General features: G+C 35.7%; 1 protein-coding gene across 33 annotated transcripts in view; it reads right to left on the minus strand.

The window, feature by feature from the left end:
- LOC105493516 (estrogen related receptor gamma) overlaps positions 1 to 20,788 on the minus strand; it is a 643,478-nt gene that overhangs the window by 61,086 nt on the left and 561,604 nt on the right. For all 33 annotated transcript variants that reach the window (XM_071080675.1, XM_011761198.2, XM_071080677.1 and 30 more), the window contains one exon: positions 2,989 to 3,099. In XM_071080675.1, coding sequence (XP_070936776.1) covers positions 2,989 to 3,099 — 111 coding nt within the window. The remainder of the gene's footprint in view (positions 1 to 2,988; positions 3,100 to 20,788) is intronic.

The following is a 20,788-nucleotide window of genomic DNA, read 5'->3' on the forward strand; positions in this document are numbered from 1 at the left end:
ATCTTCCAAATACAGCTAATATGTTTCCATAAGAATACTCCTCCTTAAATGTTACAGTCATTTTCTCTTCTGTATGTCAAATTCTTTAATCCTCTATTTTCATCAGTTGTCCTTAGTTCATTCTCTGGTTCAGATTTATCTGTCTTAAATTTGTGATATATGTTTTAAAAATCCTTCAAAAAATAAACACTAGAGACAAATGGAAAGCATCACATCAAATGTGTTTTATTGCTCAGGGGCATGTGAGAGTTTATGGAAGGGGCTGTAAAGTCTTGGTAACAGAATGATTTTTCTTGTTGGCCCTGTTTTCAATTTCTATATGTAGCTTAAGATTTTATACTTTCTCCTAAGTGAGGAGAAACAAACGGGTAAGAATAAACCCACATATTTAAATGTTCTATGTACTATTACTGTAGAAAACCAGGACTTTAAATGAGGTTCTTGTGAACACAGCCAAAGTTCCCAATGTGTTTACCAGACTATTGGCCTCTAAGTTTTTAACTTTTTTAACCCAATATAAAAAGACTTCGCGTAACTTAGAATTAAATATAGCATTCTTTTTATCTCCTTTCGTGAAAGATTGAGGTTTGTCCAAGCTATAATTAGCACTTTTTCCAACAAAATATTTAAACATTTATGAATATGGCTCACATATTAATTAAGCTTATTTCAAATAGACAACAGATAATATTCAATCATCATCAAATTGAGTAGGCAGATTTGGGAGGAAATATTCCCAAATACTATGTAGACTAGAAAAGAATTAAAAAATTAAATAGAGATTAATTTTTTTTAATTCTTAATTTGGATTTTTGTTTGTATATGCTACAGAAACAACACCCTGTATTTTTAGTTATGCTTGGAAAAGTTTCAACTTTCATTGCTCTGACAATGCAACAAAACCTGTCAGCAACCACTAAATTCTCAGGATTAGAAGAAAATACAATAGTAAAGAGCATAAAAATATATCCAAAGGTAATCATGACTCTAGTTTTTCTTAGTACAGGGAACATAGCACTCGCTTTATCCAAGTCAATGGATACTTGACATGAGAGGTCAGAGAAATTTGGTTGAAGCTTAGAAATTCCCATCATTCAGAAAATGGAATAGCCAGCAGCACTGTTTCTAGGTAAATCTTATTTAATGTTTCCCTAATTAGAATCAATAGAACCCAATTTTCATTCTCGGGCCTTTGTAGTACACAATCAGTCAGGGTCCAGAAATCTCCCCAGCCACTTTCTCAGCAAAGCTCAGGCACAGTCTCTTGACACTTATCTGACAGGATCTGAAAATTAAGTTTTATAAATGTTTGTTACAAAAACACACTAATTGGATGGACTAAGGAAAATTAACACAGAGGCCTTTAGATAATGAGTAATGATTTATTAGGAGTCCTCTTTATCTCAGACAAATGGAGCTCACTGAAATTGCTGTAATCTTCTTAAAGGTACTTGACAAGCCACTTCCCAATTTCTCAGGTTTACGAAGAAAACCATAGATGTTTCTCTATCACTTCAACTTACACATGGGCTGGTGCTCATTTTTCTTTCAGTAGAGGCAATTATCAATGGTTTCAGTCAATGTTTGTATAAAATAAATGAGAAGCAGGCAGTCTGTATATTAGTGAATTCAGGAAAACTAAACCTCTAATGAAATTAAGCATTAGTGTTTATTGCATTTTATTGTATTATCAGAGTTTTTTATTATAATGTGCAAAATCTGCTTAATGTAGTCCTCGATTGTATTTGCAGAATGCCAAACAGCTTATGCAGGCTGAGGAGAAGATGCCAGATTGGACAATTGAAGGTATAATCAACCTAATGTTTTTTGGAAAGGCAAAAGGAAACTATGCCATATGTTCACTTAAGCTTTAATTTTATGTAAAACTGGTTGCTTTTCCTTTGACATAGCTAAAATGTCCTTTCATTTACAGTTCAGGGTCTGTTTTATTTATTTAACATATTCCCATATGCTCACGCATGTATGATGCACAGCAGTGACCCCTCCTGGAGAATCTGAATTAGAAGTGGATACCTTTGCTTCCCTTGAAAGGCAGATCAAAAATTACCCATGTCTTTCCTAGAACTGCTACAGATGCATTTTCTTCTGGTGAGTGCTGGTTGTGTCTTCTTAGACAAATACAGCTAAATTTGAAAACTGTTTCCACCAAAGCACTCCTCCGTGCCCAGTAGGATCCCTATTCATAAACATCTGAAAACGCTAGTTCTGTTGCACTACAACTACTAACTGATTTTCAGAAAATGGGATACAGTGATTGCCTCAATCTATATTCCAACTCTTTTTAGTTAATGGCAAAAAGCAGGGGGCTTGCATTTCAGCAATGTACCAGTCATCCTTTCAAATTGCAGCTTGGCTCCATAAAACCATGAGCTCTTTAAAAACAATGCATACCGTACATAAGGGCACCTCAGACGGAACCAGCAACCTATGCTTGTTATTAGCAGTGCCCATTCTTGTTTTAATCTATTGCTAGCTAGTGTGTTAACCTTCTATAGCTCCAAATTAATGAGGCCCCTAATGTATTTTCATTGGGAGGTTGAGCAGTCAAACTCATTTAGTTAGTGAAAACTACAAAAATCACTTTCTTGTGAAATCTGAATCTAACAGCTCCAATGAACTAATGATCACAGTATGATCCATTTTATGTACCTCTGCAAATAAAGATAACCAGTAAATGTAAAATTCACACTATATAAGCTATGCATTAATATGCTTATGCTTCCACAAAATGACTAGGTAAAAAAAGGCTGGAGAGAGAAAACCACAGATATCTCTAAAAGAAAAAACAAGATAATAAGTGAGTTCCTGTCGCTCCTCACAGACAATCCTTGGGAATAGAGCCACCGTTCTCCAACAAAGAGAAGTCTCCTTGGAGTCAGTAGGGATGGGCATGCCAAAGCTGATGTACATAGAGCCAACTGGGAGGATTTCATGTTCTGGGAAGCCAGACACATCTGCTGTACTTACATGGCTTTTTGGCTGGCTGAACCAGCTGAGGGTTCAGGTATGGGCTGTTCTCCGCATCTATTCTGCGCTTGTACTTCTGCCGACCTCCACGTACTCTGTCAAGACGCACCCCTGTGAGCAAAGACAGGCAGCAGCTTACTATTAAGGTAGCTATGTTTGAGACAAATCAAATACATAGACAGTATCCCCCAAGGGCACATAGTTGACAAACAGTAGAATGCTGAATGAACCAGGAGTACTCAAATAATGTAAATAAGTGGTGGCTAAATCAAAATTGCCAGAGGTTGAAAACCAAATCTACAAGTAGATGACAGATCCAAAAGACATTTATGCAAAGCCACCAAGGTCACTATTTGCACATCAAAGAAAAGGCAGATTTCCATGTAGATTAATACAAAGAAGCCGCTATTTGGTGCTAGTACAGTTTCTTGTATTAAAGACACTGGCATTTAGTATCCTCTTCATCAGTCAGCCCTGAAAGCTCAATGTGTAGCACTGAGTAGACCAAGAGCTATCCAACTTTCCTCCAGTCTGCCAGAGGCCTCAGTGTGGACATGTGGAATTGAGCTGAATAAAGAGCACCTATGTGCTGGGGAGGAGGGAGGCTGGAATTACACTACACAAGATTCAGTCCTGAGAGACACAAAAATTGTTCCATATCAAAATGTCAATATGTCGCTGAAGGGGAGTGTTATTTACATTTTGGCACAAATTTGTATTTCCTCTCATATGTGAGAAAACTGAGAGCAGGTTTGGGCTGAACACAGGATAGAAAGAGGAGCTTCCCGGCCAGGTGCGGTGGCTCATGCCTGTAATACCAGCACTTTGGGAGGCTGAGGCGGGTGGATTACCTGAGGTCGGGAGTTCAAGACCAGCCTGACCAACATGGAGAAACCCCATCTGAACTAAAAATACAAAATTAGCCGAGTGTGCTGGTGCATGCCTGTAATCTCAGCTACTCAGGAGTCTGAGGCAGGATAGTTGCTTGAACCTGGGAGGCGGAAGTTGCAGTGAGCTGAGATTGCGCCACTGCACTCCAGCCTGGGTGACAGAGTGAAACTCTGTGAAAGTAAGAAAGGAAGAAAGGAAGAAAGAGAAGGGAAGGGAAGGGAAGGGAAGGGAAGGGAAGGGAAGGGAAGGGAAGGGAAGGGAAGGGAAGGGAAGGGAAGGGAAGGGAAGGGAAGGAGAGGGAAGGAGAGGAGAGGAAGAGGGAGGGAGGGAGAAAGGGAGGGAGGAAGGGAGGAAAGGAGGGAGGGAGGGAGGAAGGAAGGGAGGGAGGGAGGGAGGGAGGGAGGGAGGAAGGAAGGAAGGAAGGAAGGAAAAGAAAAGCTTCCCAAAGAATTTGGAATGCTTGGATGTCAAAGGAAGGGTATGTTAATAGGAGAGAGCTAAAGGGTGAAGTTGGAAAGTGGGCAAAAGTAAACTGGGAGGAATAGAACTTTTTCCAAATAGTGATTGGTTGGGTCAAGATTCAAAGGGGATTTTCTGGCAGTGGATTTAAAAGATTAAGGAAAAAGCCAAGGGAATGAATGGGATTGCAAATATAGGAAAATTTCAATAATATCAGGAAGTGATAGGGAAGAGCTTGTTAATCCAGATTCCAGCCTATAATTGTAAAGTTTAGCACAGGACCATATAAATCCCTACCAAATATAGGGATGATTACTTGGGAGCAGAAGTGAGGAGACACTCTTTTGCAGTATTACGTTGTACCTTAATTGATGTAACAATGTAAAATTATCTATTAAGAAGTTCAATCATGTAATTAATAGTACATATTTTGACATTTCTCAAACTGTTTAGGAAATAGATCTGGTTTAACAGCATCATCAGTATTACTATTTTATTTAAGCCCTCTCAGAGCCATTAGTAGGCGATGGGCTCTGTTAAACTCTAAGAGGAAGCTACATAGCACATGCAATGTTTTGCAAACCAATTGAACCAGAGCTCCCACTTTTTTGGAATACTGATTAATGTCATGCAGAATACGTGAGCTGTGGGTTATCTGAGTTATATGAAACTATTTGGGAAAAGCAGATCTATTTCTATGTGAATATTTACAGTGAATATATTACTCAAATATTAAAGATTATTAGGAAAGCAATTTTTAATATTATCTTAATAATACTACTTTAAGAATTGGTTATCTTTTAGCAGAACACACAAATAGTTGGTTATAGATAAAGCCTGAATTGTCATATTGAAACCTCAGAATATAGTATACATAAAATCAGGAGACAACTTTGAGAAAAGTTAAATAGGTTAAACAAACAAATATCAAAAACCAAAGAAGTTAGGTAAGGTTATTAAGCGTTCACTGAAAATTGCCATGCATGTTGGTCACAAAGAAGTTATATTTCTTTATTGACGCTTTTAAAGCACTTCATGCCTACAGCAGGTATGTTCCTTTGTTCATCTAATTCCTAATATTCTATATTTATTGCATCTATATTTAATAAAGTTTAATGCCTTCTACTTCTCTCCACTTTCATCATGATTTATTTTTTTTTCATCTCTTTCTCTTCAAACTTTTCTTCAGAATATTTTCCCAGTTGAAGGTGACCACATTTTATCTGGTCATCGAAGATACATTCAAACCTGTTTCATTACAAGAATTTTGAAAATTCAAAATCTTACTAGAAAATCAAAAGCATATGACACGAATTATATCCTCACATGTTTGTCATCCAATTCCAACCCAATGAGAACATTTAATCTGATATTATTAGAAGTGTGAAGAGAAGGCAGGGAGAGAGAGAAAAAAAGAATGACAGGCAAAAGCTAAAGAGAGAGGGAACATTTTGTGGACATCTCTAAAACTGTTAGAGCCAAGAAAGCTGACAGAATAAATCTTGATTGGGTTTGTAGACTCCCTAAATTTGCTTTTCATGCTTGTCAAGGAATGTATTCACCATTAGCAATATGTCCTCATATATTGAACAAATCACTACATATTCTCCAACCCAGAAGTCAGAGCTAGTGAATTTGTGACAATGGAGTTTTGTCCATCATGAAGATCTGTGGGAAAAGACCATGGCTGAGTGCCTTGATTCAAGATCCTGGTGCAAAACAATTCGGACATACAGTTATATCACTTTAAAACTATCAAGTAGTTTAGCCAACGGGGCTAAGACTACAGAGTAAGTGCAACAGTGAAAACTAGCTATTACACATTATGAAGAAAAATATACACATCATCGATTGCCAGGGTTTTTATTATGTATTATGGATTATTAGGCTGAGGCGGGTGGATCACTTGAGGTCAGGAGTTCGAGACCAGCCTGGCCAACATGGCGAGACCTCATCTCTACTAAAAATACAAAATTTAGCTGGGTGTGGTGGCGGGTGCCTGTAATCCCAAGTACTCAGGAGACTGAGGTAGGAGAATTGCTTAAACCTGAGAGGCAGAGGTTACAGTGAACCAAGATCACACCATTGCACTCCAACCCGGGCAACAAGAGCGAAACTCCATCTCAAAAAACGAACAAACAAACAAACAAGCAAACATAAAACAAACAAAAAGTATTATCAAATACATTCCATTACTATGCATTTCTCTTTCAACTTCAAAAGGTGACTATAGAAAAATTCATAGTACCTATTTCATGCCTCACAAATCTAAGGGAGTGCTCTCTTATGTCCCCCACATCCCTTCCAGTGTGTGTGTAGATCAGTAACTATCTATCCATTCACTCATACATTTGCCTCATCCTTCCCATCTATCCATTCATTCATCCTAGCTATACACCTATCCCAGTGAAAAACCTTTCACATAAGTCCTGATTTTACACTTTATTTCCTAAAATAAAGACTAATTAGATAATGCATTCTTTTATGATTTGTAATTTTATTTATATGATACTAGAAACAAGATTAGTTATTGATACTCATAAAAACAGATTACATAATTGTATAGTAAAAATTGACAGGGACTCCACATGCAGTATTATTCTCATCAAGTTTAGATAGCGATTAATGGTCAATATATTTTAAAGGATCATAATAACTGATACTTGTGATTTTTCATTCCCTGTCAAAATCAGGCAAATATTTCCAACTTCAATTTTTTCAATTCAAGTAGAAAACATTTATATTGTTTTTAACTCATTTTCAAAATCTGGAAAAATCTGTCTTTTATGCATTCTCTAGTGGGATGATGATCTTATTATTAGTATCATTTGGTTTACCTGACTTCATGCTTGATGAAGTGTTTGAACCAAAATCCTAGTAACAGACAGATGCAACTACTTCCACATCATACTGAAAGTAATCATCAGTTTATTTAGTTACACTGGGGGGAAAACACTACCCAGTAAAACCAGTTTTTCTCCCCAGGACAATCATATAAAAACCTACACACAAGGGACATAGCTCTAAAAGTTAAAACCGTCCAAAATATGTATTCAAACATGTGGACAAAGCCTCTTTAATTGTGCAACTTTGAAAAAAGGTTTATTCATGTAAATCATAATACATGCACTTAAATTCAATAATGTTATTTTGAATGGTCAGATAAAACAATACTGTATAGACATCATGAAGATATCTGTATATTTTCAACATAATTTTATTTTTAATGATTTTTCCAGAAAAACGAATTTTTAAAAATTAAAGACACCAATACAATTAAAGCACCATGTTATAAATGAGGCAGGATCTCAGAAAATCAAACATTAAATTATAAAAAGTACCTCTCATAATTTTTAGAAAAGTCAATGGAAAACAAACTCTGGATAATTAGGATACTGCATTTCTTATTAAAAAGCAAATTTTATAGTGATAAAAGGTACATTGCAAAGGACAGAAATATTTAACCGAAAAGTAATGTTATGAAGTTTAAAATATTCTGAGTCAAAAACATTGAATGACGATTCTATCTCTATCACCATTCCCTGGACATAGACTTAAGTCATGATTTCTCATTAGTAGAAATAAATGCAAATAATACGTTGAGTTAAAGATAAACACAAATTGAATAAAAAATGAGGAGAGGCCAGAGAAAGAGAAATGTAATACAAATTAGCAAATAAGATTATTTTTATGTAATTGTTTGTAACTATCCTTAATTTATAGTAACTTTGTTATATGCTCTGGCCTAAAATGTTTAGCCTGGCATACATCAAAATGAAGGATAACTAATAATTAATCGTTAAATCCCTATGAGCTTGGTCCGTTGTCTGCAATCATGATTTTGTGAAGATTAAAGTTTCCCTTATTAATGTTTTCAACTGCAATAACATAATACTTTATCTTAAGTCCTTCATCTTAAATATTATGCAAAGAATATGTCAAAGCAAATAAAGCATAGTTTGCAAGTCAGAATGGTTCAGTTCTTTGTCTGGCTCTTTCCGTAACTATTTCTGCAAACTTTGATGAGTCTCTTAACTTATTTGCTTTGCCAAATATAAGATGGATATAAACAGCATATCCTCCATGATGTTTTCCTCTAATAATCCAATAACATTATATTATGGTTATTACACGAATGCACTTAAAAATATTTTATAAATCTTAAAATGCCAAGATCATTTATTGAACATCTATCTGCATAGAGTGTTGCAATCTATCCCATCTCAATTCTGTAGGTAAACAGATTTGAGATATGATGGAATGATAAAATAACTTTAAGGATAACAGCCAAATGATAATACTATTTGATGTCTAAGTGATTTATAGAAATATCTAGTATCACATTTTATTTCCTGCCCACTCCTGTCACTAATAATATCATTTAGATTGTGATTATTTTAGAAGAGACACAGAAACAAATCAAAATCCTATTTTTTAAAAAAGATGCTTTTCCTGAGATTAGCTGTAAGTACACAATACAAAATTAAACGGAGAACTTATAACTATGTAATTAAACTAATACATTTAAAATATTCAAACTAACCATTTTAGCAGAAACAAACAATAATAATACTTATTATCAGAACCTGGGAAATCCAGATTTGTCAGAAACAAACAACAATGTAATCCAAATATTTCCACTAAAGGTGGCAAAGCCTGTCTCTGTATACCTTTTCAATCTTAAACACAAACAATTTCTGTTTGTACTCCACTTGAAAACCACTTTTGAAGAAGTTTAAAAATAAGATTTATCCCAGGAAATAAAATACCCCCAATGTTCAATGTTTGACAGGATTGGAAGTTAATTAAGGCAATTAGATTTTCTATTCACGTGTAGACTGCCATTATCTATTTTTTAAATAGAAGATTTTATTAGTTGGCATTACCTTCCTAACGGAATGTTTCACATTGTTTCTTCTTTCAAATACTGCATTTGCCTACTTTGCCACAAGAGAATTACAAATCTTATACATTGTCAGAATTTACAAAATTGAGAAAGCAAGAGTAGGGCAAGGAGGAAAAAAAATGCTGTGAGGCAAATAAACACCAATAGAAGTAAAACAGTTCAGCCCAAGGTCTTCTTAGGTCAGCTAATTTTGAGACTACATGCTATGCCTAAATGCAAATTTTTATAGTATTCTGTAGTCCAAAGTCAAAAGTATTTTTCACATCTTTAATAGCACAAAGTCAGAGGCATTTCACAGGATAATAAAAAATCTTCCCTTCAGAGAATTACACAAGGATACTCTAGCCTACCTTCCCAATTTAAAGATAACACATTTATTATGTTGTTCTCAAATAAAAGTTTGCTGAAAAGCATTAATTATATAGACCCCTGGAATACTTAAGAAAGATGCAAATATTCATATTAAAGTAATAATAATTTTGAAAAGACAGCTAATGAATACTACAATAAGTAAACTGTTGTGTTAAATAAATGTTATCAAACAGATTGCAATTGAGTATTGGGAGCAGACTGGAAAGGCAGGACTTCTGAAACAATAAGGTAAAGGGGACAGGAACTTTTTCCTGCACTATATGTCTTCCGGATACAGTAGTTCACTTTGCTGCCCAAAGCCGCCTCCCTCCTTCCCTTGGGAAAGAGAAATATCCAACAACGCCCTTCAATTCTCCTGATATTTCTATGAGGGAATCATCATAAACAGAGAAAACACCCCTAGAGGAGTGACAGGAAAAGAAGCAAAGGCAGATTAGCAGTATCAGACACAGCCGTGGCAATTTCAGTGCCAGCCTCTGATGGGGTTCTCCTTCGGGACAATATCCTGAGAGAGTGTACCAGTTTAACCTAGAGTAGCTGTGCATATTCACAGGCTTCTCAGTAAGAGGAGTAGTGACAATTATTTGTATATTCACACGTATACTCCAAGGAGGATCTAAGCATATTAAATTCTTGAGGATCATATAAGATAATTAAAGAAACCAACCAGTATATTGCCTCTTCTCTAAATAGGTTATGATATTGTTAAATATAGTTCATTATTTAGCCTCTTTCTTTCTATTTCAACAGTCTTTAACTCATCATACCTACGCCTCTCTATCAAGCAATGTCTTCGTTGCTAAATGAATTAATCAATTTGTGCATGAAGTATCCTGGGACAAACCAAAATAGTGGCCAGTGACTAGCAGTCATTGGTTATGGAGAACTTATCATGTGCTAGGTAATGGCTTAATGACTTAATGCATATTAACACATTTAATCCTTATAGCAATCCTATGAGGGAGGTGCTATTATCATCCCATTTTACAGATGAGAAAACCGGAACTAGTAAGAGGCAGAAACGGGAACGAAACGGGGAGAATGGCTGCAGAACTCACGTTCTTAAGCACTGTATTTAAACTGCTTCTCTGCCATCAAAGTCTGGTTTTGGAAAAGAGCATTTGGTATGTATTCCAAAAGCAGAAACACAGGCAGATGAAAACCAATTATGGAGGTAAACAATACCTGCATCATGATATGGGGCACATAGAAAAGGTAGGCACAATGATGAACTAGCAGGAGGAAAAAATAATGAACACTTACTCAAAAGGCCTAGTTGATTTTGTATCTATCACTTTATAAGGTAATTTCACCTTTAAAAGTTTACAGCTATGAGACTGTGAACAAATCAAAAGTGATAAAAAGATTCCATTCCTCTTTTTTTCCACTGAGGCAGGGACTGAGGGATATTAATTTCCCTGCTCCTGGTCTTCACTGCAAATTAGACAAGGTGTGTTTTTCAAGGGCCAGGGAGGCAGAGCCACCTTCCAGTTGAATTTTACAGTTCAGGAGGGAATCCCACAGAGTCAATTTTCTACTAAACTCCCCCAGCCAATGATTACATTTACTTTTGCTGGAATATCATGACCACAATTCAGAAACTTTGGAAACTGCTTGGCTGCATGTAGAAACATTATAATGTCTGATGATATAAGAGAAAAATCACACGGAGAGAAAATGCATATCCATTAGGCTGACTTTTTTTTTTTTTTAACAGAGTCCTCAGTAACTAAAAGAGATAAAAGCCATGACTCACATTAAAGCTTCCTTGCTCTACAGATGAATTAACAATTAGCAAGGGGAAGTCTTTCGTTTTGGTCTCCTGATAGCTATCTGGACTATTAAACATGTGAGGCTTGCATAGGAAATTACAAAGGCTTCCCTCCATTTCAGATTCAAGTTGCATCCAAAATACAGTTGTGGATTCCTGTGCATAGGACACAACCCCAAAGAAGTCTCTTCTTCTATTTTTTCCCCTCCACAATGTGATTGACTGCTCTTGGCTGGTTCTGGGGATCATGTGCTAAATTTATAATCTGCATTGGAGCTGAGATTGCAATGACAGAAATCGGAAATAATCATAAACAAAATATTTAACAGGAGAAATGTTGTTCTACCAGGGGTAAAGTTGCTTCATCTGAAGCATGGAGCCCTAATCTATGACACATACAAGTACAAATTATGTCATCTGCAACAGGTGACAAGTTTTAATTGAATGTCTTCTGTCTGCAATTCTGACAAAAGGTGAATGGAAATAAATGAGTCTGGCAAGACAGCCCTGAGCCTTACAATACCCAATATCTCATTATTTTTAAACAGCTATCTATAAACTGATGCTGACAAGCCTTGAACCTTTTATTTCTGCTCAAGAGGAGGTGGCTGTGAAGGGGGAAAAAAAGAAAGAAAGAAAAGGGGCATCCAGAACATTACATTAAACATGCAATACCTACCATTATCACTTCCCCAATGTAATTAAAGGAAATCTCCGATTCAAAAGGCACTATTTCTTACTTCGCTTGATGTCAGAGGGAGAGAGAGAGAGAACGAGAATGGGAGGATGCTTGGTCTGCATTTGCTAAACATAGGGATTTTCTTTAAAGAAAAAAGGAAAATCTTCCCTTTCCTTCTTTTTGCCTGTTAAAAATTTCAAAAACTATTGAAAAAAGATACTACTATGGTTCATGCCTATCTAAACCATATTTTACCTTGTTATTATTTAAGATGGGTAAATCTTCTCTTTATCCTTTTCAATATTGCTTTCTCATATGAATAAAGTTATGAAATCATGGGTAAAGACATGAAATGGGATTGTATATCAACATCAGGAAGAGTGATTCTACTAATTCACAATTAAATGTGACACTGGCAGCAATAAGTTTAACCCAATAATAATAGTAATAACAGTGCACAGCACCCCATGGGGATGCTCTGTATAAACAGAAGCACAAATATTATTTATGCAAAATTCAATGCCCTGTAAAATGAATTAAATATGAAATCAACCAAGCAGGTTTACAAGTTGCTGGGTTGAGAGCTCACAGTCACTTTGGTTCATTTGATGGAAATGAATATAGTGGAATATAGTAGAGTCTAATGATCAAAAAAGCAGACATGGATTTAAAATATAGATTTTTTTTTTTTAGGAAAGGAAATAGATGACAGAGAAAGGTGCCATATGAGCCTGGAGGGCATTTGGTTTCAGCATATGTGAATCTAGATCATATGGGCAACCTAGGAAGAACCTCTGAAGCTCAGAGAGGAGCTTATGGAAATTCTAATAGGGGAAAACTTTATCTCCCGGCCAATGTGCTAGTAATTCACTAAAGACAATAAAATGTATTACCAGACTCGAGCAGAAATCCTGAGTGTCAATTATAAGATACCAAAGAGAGGCATGATGTTTGCTAATATTTCTCTGGCGATCATTATAATTTGGCAAAGTTGAAATTCAAAATAAAGTAAATCTAGTATAAAGAATATGGTATATGTTCCTAGATCATGTGTAAAGAGAATTATACCTCTTTAGGAAAAAAAATGTTTCCTCTTGGGAAAAGATTAGTTCAATAGAGATTAAATGTAAATACAATACAAGCGAGAGATTTCTTGTTACACTGTGACACTTATTTCTTGTGCATTGGTAGCAATAAGTTTAACACAGTCATGGTGGTAATAACAGTGCATAGCACCCCCATGGGAATGTTCTGTGTAAAAGAAGCCCCAAATATTATTTATTCAGCATGCAATACCCTGTAAAAAATAACTAAATATAAAATTAAGCAAGTCACAGTCACTCTGTTTATTCAATAGAGAGAAATAAAGTGGAGTCTAATGACTCCATTGTAAGTCTGAGTAGAATAAACAAGAAGTAATGAAGGAACATGAAAAAGGAGTTAGAAGGGTGCTCTAAAATGGGTTGATTCACAGTCTGATATGAAATCAAGAGAATAGAGTGGTTTCCATCCCCTTCTCAACCAACTCTATATACCATTATTGAACCCCATTCATCTACCAATTGTGTTCTTAAATATTCACGAGGAAAGTTAGTAAAGAAAAAGAAAAAACAGCAGAGATTATGAGAGACAAATATAAGCTCTGTAGAAATTCAGAAATTGAGAAGAAAAACACAAAAGATTCAGAGTACATTCTCAGCTGCCTTGAGCCCACAGTTGCACGTAGCCCCCGGAGGGAACATTTTCAAGTCAATTAATGTAGAGTTTTTCTCTCCTAGAGTTGACAATTCAACTGAGGAATGTAAGATCTTATGGGAAAAAACTGAGGTAACAGAATTATGAATAGTGGTGAAAATAAGAAATCTACGTATATATAAGTGATATATATTCATTAAAATGAAGACAAATATGAAAATACTATAGATGACAGACACACTAAATAAGTAATGTTTCCTGTTCATTTCCATTTAGCATCTTTTGATCTCTTGTATGTTTTCAGAATCTCAATTCTGTCTGATTTCAGTAAGACGACTATAAATTCTGTTTGCTTTGATGCACACAATATGCATATAAAAGGCATTATATTTGGACATCTGGAATACAAGCTAAATATTCAATGTTATTTTTATTTTGCTACTCTGAGCAACTAGGTCTTAATATGGAGCCACTCCAGATTCATGTTAAATTGCTATATCATGTTAAAGGTTTGGAGTAGTATTACACATAAGTGTACGCATAGTTACATGTCCATCTAAACATACCAAAATTTTTTGTCAAATAAATTAACAATTGGGAAAGTATATACTCTGAGGGCCAATGAGGAACTAGTACAGGTGAAGTATTGTGGTAGGGTGAAGTCCATAGCCTGTATTTTTGTTCTTAAATTAGACTGAGTGAAACATGTGTGAAAATATAGAAAACACCAATGATACATCCAGACACCAAACATACAGAGTCTTGGCTGAAAAAAGTTTGTATTTGTATCAAGTCATGAATTTCCTGACAGACTTCCCTGTGTATTGTTATTATATGAGAGGTTGTAGGAAGGGCAATTGCCAGTCTGGTAACATGATCCTCAATACAAGGATGCATCTTTAAATTTCAGTGAGTGCCAAGAAAAGAAACAAATACACTTCCATTCACAAGGCAGCTCAAGGCTAGATGTCGAGAGTGGAGACTCCAAATGTCACTGCCTCATATAGAAGGAGGCACAATTCCCCATGAAAATTTCCTTGCATTTTCCAAACCTAAATTTCTTAGTCTTTTCTGTCAACTGTCTCCCTTTATGTTTTTGGAACACAGACAGGCCTAACTGCAAACATCAAGATATTTCATTTGTTACATATATTCAGCTTAATTCCATAAAAATTTGAGAGCAGAGTGCATAGTGAAAATGACATACTAATTGAAAAAGCTTCAAAGGATCAAAACATAATCAAATGATTTTGGTGTATGTTGTAAGTGTCTATACATCACCATTAGCCATGCGGTATGCATCACACACCTGCTATACAGTAGGCACTCAAAAATACTGAGTAAGTGAATAAATAAATGTACAACATGCTTTATAGTCATGCACTAATCAGATTTTTGTTTTTCTTTTGGTAATTCTAAAACTAGAATGTACACACACAAATATGAATCTCTTGTCGATTTTTTTCAGTAATTCTTGATTGGCATATTTTTCTTAAAGAATCAGTGTACAGTAACTTAAGAAAGCAATAGAAAACTTGAAGGTAACAACATATGAAGCATTGAAGGAAAAAAAGGAATTGGCTGAAAAGTAGACTCTCAGTTTTATTTTTAAACTATTCATCATGGACAACATAAAACAGCATTTGATTTGCTGGGAAAACCTCAGTTAGATATTAAGAAGAACGGACTCTGAAAGAATTATATTTAGATACTGAATATTGAACAAGAAAGATCATAGGTTGCTATACTTGGAAAATTTGACAAATGAAGAAAACCATTCCCTGCCTGAGACATTTTTATTGCTCTCCTGCCTGGAAGCAGATGAATGAGTCTGATCACATGTTCAGCTCTCTTCCAGTTCTAAAAGTCTATGAATGAAATGGTGTACTTAAAAAAATGGAATTGACCCACAGATTCAGAGTCCGACAACTGCCTTGGCAGTTGGAAACATCAACATACTTCATATCTTAAATCAGGGAAGACTGGAGCCAAATGGATAGCATTAATGAACCAGAAGAGCAGAAGGCTTTCTGGCACAGGTTTTAGCGTTCCCCTCACACTGACCTTGGCCAAATGCATTTCCTTTTGTTCTTGATGATAATAAAGCAAATAAAGTGCCCATGTTTGAAAAATGCTTCTAGCTTATTATTGCATTAGGAAAAGATCAATGTCTGTTGCACATCACAGTGGAAACTGAAGTATGGGAAATCACATACAGCTTCAGATTTGCAGACATTTACAACATATAGACTAAAGTAAGCTGAAGAGGATATGACTAAATAACATATTTTGAAAGAAACCAATGAATAGATAATGACTATTCTGTTATTCAGCTGAATTCCATCTAATGCCTTAAAAATCAAAAGGCATTTGGCTAAAGATGACCAGATTTAATTAAGTATGCCACAATGGCGAAACCTAATGTTTCATATCAACATCTACAGTCACCTTTTGGGTAGAAATCACATTATGTATAGATATATATGTATATCTCTGTGTATATGTATATATATGCATACATGTACATATATCCACACACATATGGATACATACATAGAGATAAACATAAAAACACAAACACAATCCTAAACCAGTAAAACATTATCAAATTTCTTTATTTTTCTGATAATGATTTGGCCCAACCACATGATTCTGTGAGAATTGTTTTCACAAGTTTCTCTCCCAAAAGAACCCACGTTCTACTAGTTTATATTAGCATTTACATCAAGTCACAAATTCAGACAACTACAGGGACTACCTACACAAAGTGAGTGAATGAAATGGACTGTGTTTAAAAATAATAAAGAGAGAGAGAGAGATAGGAAAAAAAAAAAAAACCAATGGGGGTGAACTGTGGTGAACCCAAGAGCATTTACCCCCAAAGGCCACAGCCACTGCTCAATGCCAATCAGATATTTATTGCCTTATGGGAGTGGGGTGGGCAATCTTGAATGTGAGTCCAGTGTTATCAGAGTTTCTACTCCGAAAAGAATCTGGATTTTTCTATAAAATCATCCGATGTTTAAGTGTTTCCCAAAAACGTTTGCTAATTGTGTGACCCTCAGGCCACCCGTTTCTAATCTTTGGTGTCTATACCAAAGTTACACAGTGGCTAAATGTTAGACATTTCCTGATAGAAGTCAAGTTTGACAATTGGCTGGTTAAATTAGTCACATTGTAAGTTGGTCACTATGTAGAACTTACTCTTCTATTAATTTAGGTCCTCCATTATATCTGCATAGATTAAATTACCTAACTACTTAAATTGTTCTATAGGCTACATCTTGAAATCCTGATTTTAAAATGTCATTTTGTAGGGCTTTAGGTGTAATAATAACGTATAAAATACATGTGTTTTCATTAAAAATAATTTCAAACAAGAGTAAAAATTTAATCATCCACATCCAGACCTAACGCGTGTTAGTTAAGAATGCTGACCTGTTTTGGTCCAAAAACCCCTCCTAAAGAATTTCTTGCTAAGCTCTGGTCTCCACTGGTAGTTATAGCAAATGGCAGCAAAGGATCTCTTTAAATTCATCCATTTTGTTTACTAAATGTTTTCATGCTCTGAAGGAATGCCTTTTTGTCAAGTGAAATCTGTTGGAAACTGCAAGTCAATTCTTTTTTTTCTTTTTTTTTGAGAAGGAGTCTCACTCTGTCACCCAGGCTGGAGTGCAGTGGCGTGATTTCAGCTCACTGCAGCCTCTGCTCCCAGGTTCCAGCAATTCTCTTGCCTCAGCTTCCCAGGTAGCTGGGGTTACAGGAATCATGCCACTATGCCCGGCTAATTTTTGTATTTTTAGTAGAGATGGGGTTTCGCCATGTTGGCCAGGGTGGTCTCGAACTCCTGACCTCAGGTGATCTGCTCGCCTTGACCTCCCAAAGTGGTCAATTCGTAAAGTACAACTGGTAATCTCCATTTTCACTCAGATTACACCAAGTTCATCATCACTGATAATCAGCTGACAAAAAATTTTTATTCTGTTGGCCTGAACCCTTTTTCTCTCATTTCTTGATTGTATGAAAGAGAAAGTCTTTGAAGTGGCAAAAGATGAAAAGGATCCTAAATGCTTTTCGGAACAATCCTAGGAGGAATTTGGTTTTAACAGTGCTTTATTAGGGTTTGTCAATCCCAGAGTACAAAGGAGTGGAAGAAACTGCTAGAATAAAAAACCTAAAGAGGTGGGAGAATGGAAGAATGGCCAGGAAAGACTTCATGAGAAAGGGGGAAGGGAAGGGAATTAAAAAGACTCTTGAGTGTTTGAGGAAAAAAACTGTAAATGTGAAAGAAGGCAGTAAAAATCATTTTCTATCAACTTTCAAGAGTATGTAGGCATATTATGAAGAACTGTCCATATGCCAAATAGCATATTACACAGAAAATGAATGAATCTTTAAACAGGACAGGACACATACTGGATGGCCAGCAATACAACCTAGACCACCAGAATTAGTATCATTGTAGCTAGAGACAGTAAAAATATGAACTTGTTAGCAACAGATGAAAGTCAAATGTGTACACCTACTGAAGTTAATGGTTATTCCATAATTCCTGTCAATGCCAAATCACTTCAGCAAGGCCTCTGACAGAGGTACTGGCTTCTCCCAATGTATGTATTTCAAAAACTCACTCTACCAAGCCTCTCATCTCTGCTGCCATTGAGAGAACTAGATTCGAATCCCCATGGAAGTTGTAATTGCAGTGTCCTCATCAGTCAAGAAGGTTGCTGTTGGGCAGCATGAGGCATCCCCTCCCTCTACAGGGGCTTCATGGCTGGCCTCTTAGCATTCAGAGTTCCTGCTGGCTGAGGAAATGAAAGACTGTGAAACTGAACTCAAGTTACCATACAGTAAGTAAAGAAAGCACAGAAGCTGGGCCACCAAAGCAGCCCAGGAACATGCTTTAATGTCATAATAAAGACATACCTGAGACTGGGCAATTTACAAAGGAATGAGGTTTAATTGGACTTACAGTTCCACGTGGCTGGAAAAGCCTGACAATCATGGTGGAAGGCAAGGAGGAGCAAGTCACACCTTACATGGATGGCAGCAGGCAAACACAGAGAGCTTGTGCAGGGGAACTCCTCTTTTTAAAACCATTGGATCTCATGAGATGTATTCACTATCATGAGAACAGCATGGGAAAGACTTGACCCCATGATTAATTACCTCCCACTGGTTGCCTCCACAACACATGGGAATTCAAGATGAGATTTGGATGGGGACACAGCCAAACCATATCACCATATCACCATATCATAAAGGAGAGAGCATAGCCAGGAGTTAATATATGCTTTGCCATGAGAGTACATAGAAAAGCCATTCTTCCTCTCATTCTCCTTTCCTTCCCCACTTTGGTCAAACACATTAATTATGTATACACATATAGGGCCTATAAGATCTTTCTAAAATAAATTATCTTTTTTCTAAATCAAGGTACTCTCTGTTTTTTTGACTCTATTTTTTTAAAAAAATTACAAGTTATAAATGGGAAAAAAACATGATACATCAGTAAACTCTTCTGAGCATTCCTTGCATAGCCACTACTCAAATTATTTCAGAATTTAAAAAATTTCCCAGCAATAAGAAATTTAAGATCCTTCATAACTTTTCATATTACTTCTACATGTACTTTACTTGCTACTTATAAAATCAAGGAGAATAAGAAAGGTACTAGTACCCTGGTGTTACAGATGGGGAAAATAGAGCTCAGCTCTACAGTTCCCTATATTTTCCTCCCTAATTTGATTTACCTTTTTATTGTTGAGGATATGACTGGAGAATATCAATGTGTAACAGAGTAGTTTTAAGACCAGCTGTATGCTAAATGATGGTAAGTATTAAACGTTTCAGATGCCATAGGGCCAAAGTTATTAAATAAAAATTCATTGTTAATAAGAATGAAATAAAAATAGCTAGAATAATTTTAATTATTGGCTTTAATAAAGTGAGAGTTCATTCATCTATCAACATGTGTTCAGCCCCAAACTGATAAAAGTTTAAAAAGCTAATTAAGATGACAGGGGCCTGGTAGAAAAGTAAAAAATTTAAAAAGTCACCTACAGAAAATATTGCTTGACATTTTTCATGTTTCCTTGATAAGTATTATGGATTTTGTTTTTCAAGGACAGGATACACTTAAGAGAAATCTGGAAAAATAAAGAATATGGCAGAGCTCTATAGACTTATATTAAGTCACATTTAGTAAACTGCCAACATACTCTTAATTTTCATGTAAAATCGTTCATGTGGAATTGCACCAATGTGCTCTCTAAATTTAAGCTGCAGTCTCTAAATTTGAGTCATATCTTGCCTATTTAGAAAAGAACAAGGAGAACAGATTTGAATTTAAAATACATAATTGTAAAATTTCTCTTGAAATCAAAAAGTTAAGACTAAAAGAGTAAATAAATCCTAACATATTCACTGAAAAAAATAAATGGGGGAAGAAATCTGATCTAACATCCTTGAAGAAAAAAAGACTCTTCAAAAGAAGTCTACTTATTTTAAACAATATCAAAATAGGTGTTTGTGGACAGTTGTGCATAAGTTTAAAAATCATTATAACATATTCTATTGAATGAGGCAACACAAATAGAAAAACAGATCCAATCAAATCATAGAAATTTTATTGATCTTAATAACTGATTCCAATAAAAAGTACAGAAAAATATACCTAAATTTTATATTTAAAAAATTATTCTTTTCCCCAGCACTTTGGGAGGCCGAGGCAGGCGGATCACAAGGTCAGGAGATTGAGACTATCCTGGCTAACATGGTGAAACCCCGTCTCTACTAAAAATACAAAAAAATTAGCCAGACGTGGTGGTGGGTGCCTGTAGTCCCAGCTACTCAGGCGGCTGAAGCAGGAGAATGGCGTGAACCTGGGAGGCGGAGCTTGCAGTGAGCTGAGACTGTGCCACTGCCCTCCCGCCTGGCCGACAGAGGGAGACTCCGTTTCAAAATAAATAAATAAATAAATAAATAAATAAATAAATAAAGTTATTTTTAAAAAGTCTTAGTAAAA

Source organism: Macaca nemestrina, chromosome 1, assembly GCF_043159975.1.
Source record: "Macaca nemestrina isolate mMacNem1 chromosome 1, mMacNem.hap1, whole genome shotgun sequence".
In the NCBI taxonomy this organism is placed as follows: Eukaryota; Metazoa; Chordata; class Mammalia; order Primates; family Cercopithecidae; genus Macaca; species Macaca nemestrina.